General features: G+C 49.5%; 1 protein-coding gene across 1 annotated transcript; it reads left to right on the top strand.

The window, feature by feature from the left end:
* Positions 1-299: 299 nt before the first annotated feature.
* LOC126007205 (tripartite motif-containing protein 75-like) lies at positions 300-1,742 on the top strand. Its single transcript, XM_049772679.1, has one exon. The coding sequence runs from the start codon at positions 300-302 to the stop codon at positions 1,740-1,742; it is 1,443 nt and encodes a 480-aa protein (XP_049628636.1).
* Positions 1,743-5,960: the final 4,218 nt, after the last annotated feature.

Raw genomic sequence — 5,960 nt, 5'->3', positions numbered from 1 at the left:
TTTCTTCTTGGGTGCAAGGCAAATGCTTATGGTTGTGCTGCTATTACTCAGGCCCTTGTTAATTCTATTTATTTTGAAGGTACCTTGTGAATTGACCCAAACAAAGGGTCCTCACACTGACTCTGGACCTCTTCCCTGCAAAGAGAAAGTACAAGAGAAGCTTCAAGCCCTCAAGGGTTGGGAAGAGCTGAGGACTGAGAGCCAAGGAGCCATTCCTGGGACACTTCAGAGGAGCACCGGCTCCTCCCATTGTCCTGCCTACCTCTCCAAGAGAGTCTCAGACGTCTGCTGCTGGCACCATGGCCCTAGCATCTACCTTGGGAGAGCTGCAGCAGGAGCTCAACTGCCCCATCTGCCTGGACCCCCTGCAGGACCCCGTGACCCTCGACTGTGGCCACAACTTCTGTGGGACCTGCTTGGCCCAGCGCTGGGAAGACCTCCAGGAAACCCTCCCATGTCCCCTCTGCCTGCAAGGATGTTCGACTTCGGGAGACCAGAGAAACACACAGCTGCGTCTCCTGACCGATGCCATCCAGCAGCTCTCAGCTGCCAACAGTGGTCGGCAGGGAGCAGACTGCAGGGAGGAGCAGCCAATATGTGGGGAGCACGGGCAGCTCCTGACACAGTTCTGCGAGGTGGACCTGGAGCTGCGGTGTGCCCAATGTGGCATCTCCTGCGAGCGCCAGGGTCACCCCCTGGCATCCATCCCCGTAGCAGCTGAGCGGCACCGTAGGCAGCTCAAGGGGACATTGGCCTCCCTGCAGCAGAAGCTGCTCCAGGCGACAAAAGAGCAGGCCTGTCTGGAGGAGCAACAACAGACACTGCAAGAAAAGGGGCACACCCGTTTGACCCAGTTATCTAAGGAGTTTAGGAGCTTTCGGGGGAGCTTGGAAGAGGAACAGGGCCGCTTGGGCGCTGGCCTTTCCAGAAAGCTGAAGGAGGCTTCCCAGAAGGCTCTGGAGAACCGAGAGCAACTGGCGGCTCGCAGCTCCATCCTGCAGAGCTTGCTTCGGGACATCACTCAGGAGAATTCGCAGGGTGACCAGGTCCTCCTGCTGAGCATCAACCAGTTGCACAGCCAATGCCACCAGTCCTTGCAACTGGAGGTGCCCAAGGCCCTGTCCTGCGCGCAGGTCTCCCCAAGCTCTGTCTGGGACTGCAGGATCCCTCCACATGCCGTGGGCCTGCACAATCTGATGAGCAAATTCCAGTTGCCTCTGACGCTGGATCCGGACACGGCCCACTGGCAGCTGAAGGTCTGTAGCCAGGGGAGAATGGCGATGTTCGTCATGGACGTGACACATCAGGGCCAAGGGCTCAGGCCTCAGGCCTTTACTTCCCACCGAGCTGTCCTGGCTTCGCAGACGTGGGAGACTGGCAGGCACTTCTGGCTGGTGCAAGTCCGCAGCACCAATTCGTGGGCCTTGGGGGTGTGCGAGGAGGCCTTCCCCAGAACCCGGGGGGTCCCCTGCCTCCCCAGCCAGGGCTGCTGGTGCTACCACAAGGCCGGGCCTCCAGAGAGACCCGGCTACAGCCCCCGCGTGCCTCCTGCCTTCTGGGGCGTCTTTCTGGACTACGAGCTGGGAGAGGTTTCCTTCTTCGACCTGAAGGAGAGGACTCACCTGTGCACGCTCACGGGCACCTTCACAGGGCCACTTCGCCCTTATTTCGCGGTGGGGTCTTCACCCTCACCGTTTTTCCTCCGGATTCTCGAAGGACTACCTCGCAGGTTTTCCCTGTAGGCTCTGTTCTTTCAAGTGTCAAGGAATAAAGATCTGGATCCAACTTGGTGTCTCATTGCTGGTGTATTTGTTCCTCCTCTACCTACCTGCAGTATGGGTCTAATGTCATTAGAAAAGCCGATTTTCGGGCCCGGAGAGATAGCACAGCGGCGTTTGCCTTGCAAGCAGCCGATCCAGGACCAAAGGTGGTTGGTTCGAACCCCGGTGTCCCATATGGTCCCCCGTGCCTGACAGGAGCTATTTCTGAGCAGACAGCCAGGAGTAACCCCTGAGCAACGCCAGGTGTGGCCCAAAAACCAAAAAAAAAAAAAAAAAAAAAGAAAAGAAAAGCCGATTTTCTTTCATAGGGGTTGGGGTGAGGCCATGAGTAGGTGGTAGATGGTGAGTAGATGGAAGGAGTTCCACCCCTTTTGCTCCCAAACAACTCCACAAATCTTCAAGTCGGGCCATAACTGCCTTCCCACCCTCTTGGTAGCTCTTTTCCTTTTGTTTTGGATTTTTGGAGCTAACCCCAGGTGGTGCCCCGGGCTTAATTTTGACTCTATGATGGGGGAGGATGCGGCCAATGGTGTTTCATGTCCTGTGGGATCAAACCTGGGTAGGCAGCTTGCAAGGCCCCCCTCTTAATAGTTTTTTGTTTGTAGTCACAACCTGCAGAGCTCAGGGCCTTGCTTCTGACTGTGCTAGGGTCTCATAGTGCTCAGGGTACTCCGTAGCACCGGCGTCACCCAGACCGACTGCACGCACTTGAGCCCTTGAGCCCTTGCCTCTACTTCAGACCCTTGTAAGACCAATATTTGCCTGAAATTCTCTAATAGTGTATGCGAGTCTCCATCTTTCCTGGAAATGCAACTTTACTGTGTATTTTTTTTTTGTTTTTTTTTTTTTCTTTTTTTATTTTTTTTTTTTTTATTTTTCTTCCCTTTTTACTGTGTATTTAATATAAAACATAAGACTTGAGGGGCCGGAGAGATAGCATGGAGGTAAGGCGTTTGCCTTTCATGCAGGAGGTCATCAGTTCAAATCCGGCATCCCATATGGTTCCCCGTGCCTGCCAGGAGCAATTTCTGAGCCTGGAGCCAGGAATAACCCCTGAGCACTGCCAGGTGTGACCCAAAAACCACAAAAAAAAGAAAAAAAAACACATAAGACTTGAATGGATGGAGCCTGGGTCATCCCCTTACAAAGGTTACACCCTTGGAGCACCTTCCCGGCTGTGCTATCTTCATCTGCTAAGGTTTTGCTTTAAGCACATTGCAGTGAGGTCTGTGCCTCTTCCCTCCTCATTCCCAGCAACCCTACCCTGTGTCCCCTGTGGGCTGCATGAGAAAGAAATTCCAAGGACCAAACATTTGACATGGAAGCCCAGGGGCAAATCCTGCCAGCACTCTGCCCCAGGCACTGCCAGGAGAAACCGAGTAATCCTGGGTACCTGGTAGTGTCCCATGGAAGTCTTCCCAGTGTCCCCCCAAGTGCAGCACCAGGTTTTCCTAGCCCTTGAGCACAGCTGCATGTGGTCCCAAAGCAAGCCCTAGAAAATAAAGCAGCTAAGCAAAGATTCAGAAAGATAGAACTTCATTTTGTTTTGTTTTTGGGTCACACCTAGTGCTCAGGGGTTACTCCTGGCTCTGCTCAGAAATCACTCCTGGCAGGCTCAGGGGACCAGATGGGATGTCGGGGTTTCTAGCCCAGATCTATCCTGGTTAGGCTGTGTGGAAGGCAAACACCCTACCACTGTGCTATCTCTCTGGCCCCTTAGGTAATAACTTTATTTAAGCACCATAATGACAAACACGATTGTAGTTGGGTTTCAGTCATAAAAAGAACACTTCCCTTCACCAGTGCAACATAAATATATAGCTCTGGCCCTGATAAAAAAATTTTAAAAAGAAGGGGAAGGGGCTGAAGCCGGGACAGGGAGGTGAAGAGGTAGTGGTAGAAGAGGTGGGAAGATTATTATTGTTTGGGGCCACACACCCAAGACTTGTTCAGGGGCTCAGGAATTATTCCTGGCTCAAATCACTCATAGAAGGCTTGGGGGAATCAACAAGGATAACCAAGGATCAAACCCTAGTTGTTCACATGCAAGGCAATGCCCTACCCACTGTGCTATGGCTCTGGCCCCATCAGAATAATAAACTTGAAGGCTCAAGAATATGAATGAGGGGCCGGGCGGTGGCGCTGGAGGTAAGGTGCCTGCCTTGCCTGCGCTAGCCTAGGACGGACCGCGGTTCGATCCCCCGGCGTCCCATATGGTCCCCCAAGAAGCCAGGAGCAACTTCTGAGCGCATAGCCAGGAGTAACCCCTGAGCGTCACAGGGTGTGGCCCAAAAAAAAAAAAAAAAGAATATGAATGAGCTCACTGGTGATCTAAGGTGTGAGGAGAGCTGGTTGAGCAAGACCCAGTTCCTGAGAGAACAGGAAAAAAACTTAATGAGAAAGCTGTTTTCCATTATTGGACACAGATTAGTGGACACCCTGCAGATCATTTCAGAGCAGTGGGAAAGAGATGCCACAGGACTGTTGAGGAGAGAAGACAAATTGTGTACTTTAAGATCGAATAGTGGGGCCAGAGAGATAGAGTGGTCAGATGTTTGCCTTTCATGCAGCTGATCCAGGATGGATGGTGGTTTGAATCCCAGCATCTCATATGGTCCCTCGTGTCTGCCAAGAGCAATTTCTGAGTGTAGAGCCAGGAGTAATCCCTGAGCTCTGCCGGGTGTGACCCAAAACAAAACAAACAAAAAATAAATAGTAACCCTGGAATATCTTCAATCAGGCCTCAACTAACTAATATATCATAAGCAAAGGTGATTCTGGGAAGCTACAAAGCAATATGTCTGTTGTGTAGACTTGCCCAGAGGACCACAAGCAGCCCCAGATGCTCTACATCACTTCAATGTTTCCCCCAGGCATAGAGGTTGAAGACCAGGTTCACTAGAAAGAACCTCAGAAGACATAATGAGGGCACAAAAAGGCCTGTAATAAGTGGACATTGAAGACTTAAATATCTCTCAAAGGAAATAAAAGAAGTTAAGGCTAAAGTTAGGTACATGTGTTTCTTGCAGCTAATCTTATTTATTTTACTTTTATTTTTTGTTTTTGGGTTACATCCAACAGCACTTGGCTTTACTCCTGGCTCTGCACTCAAAAATCACTCCTGGCATGCTCAGGAGACCATATAGGATTCCGGGAATTGAACCTGGGTGGTCCATGTGCAAGACTAACACCCTTTCTGCTGTGCTATTGCTCTAGCCCCTTGCAGTTGACTTAAATTAGATTCCCTGTACCACATAAGGTCTTCTAAGCTATCTCCAGAGATCACCTCTGAGCACAGACAGAGCCAGGAATAGCCCTGAGGACTGCTGGGTGTGGCCTAAGAGATTCACCCAACCCTCCTTCATTCAAAAGATTCCAAGATCTCAAAGAACAGATCCACAACAGTGTTTTTGTGTTCTGAGTATTGTCCCAAAATCAAGAACCTCCCACGTTATTGGTGAGGCAGAGAAAAAATTGCCTCATGGCTCAGGGTTCTAAAGCTCAGGGAAAGAATGAATGACATTCAGATTACTAGTTGGAAATATCCAAGTTAATAATGTCCCCTAGGGAGGTTTTTTGTTTTGTTTTGGGGCCACACCCGACAGTGCTCAGAGGCTACTCCTAGCTCTGCACTCAGAAATCACTCCTGGCAGGCTTGGGGAATATTATGGGATGCTGGGAATCAAACCCAGGTCTGTCCTGGGTTGGCTGTGTGCAAGACAAACGCTCTACTGCTGTGCTATCACTTGGGCCCTCCATGGGCCCCTGATACCTCATATACTTCTCCAAACATCACCAGGACTGATCCCTGAGTGCAGAGCCAGGTGTAAGCCCTGAGCATCACCAGATTTATGTTCCCCCACCAAAAAAAAAAAAAAAAAGAAAAGAAAAGGAAGAAAAAGAAAGAAATAATCTTTATTTATAATAGCATTCTAAAAATCTAGGAAAATTTTCCAAATTGTATAGTTGACTCAATAAATTCTATTAACTAAATTCCATCTTATAGTTGCTAAAAAAAAAAAAACAACCCTACACTTATATATAACCTTAGTTGATATCTGCTATACAAATCATTTCTTATAAAACTTTTTCTTAGAAATTAAGTGTAAAAATAAATTTTACACATGTAATTACTTAGGCCTTAGCAACTGTGTGCTTTTAAAGTAGAAGGCAAGTCTT

The sequence above is a fragment of the Suncus etruscus genome, chromosome 4, assembly GCF_024139225.1.
Source record: "Suncus etruscus isolate mSunEtr1 chromosome 4, mSunEtr1.pri.cur, whole genome shotgun sequence".
Taxonomy (NCBI): Eukaryota; Metazoa; Chordata; class Mammalia; order Eulipotyphla; family Soricidae; genus Suncus; species Suncus etruscus.
Note: the sequence above shows the minus strand (reverse complement) of the source record. Positions and strands in the feature narration are given on the sequence as shown.

Coding starts and splice junctions, on each gene's coding strand:
- LOC126007205 (XM_049772679.1), top strand. CDS start 300: ATGGCCCTAGCATCTACCTTGGGAGAGCTGCAGCAGGAGCTCAACTGC.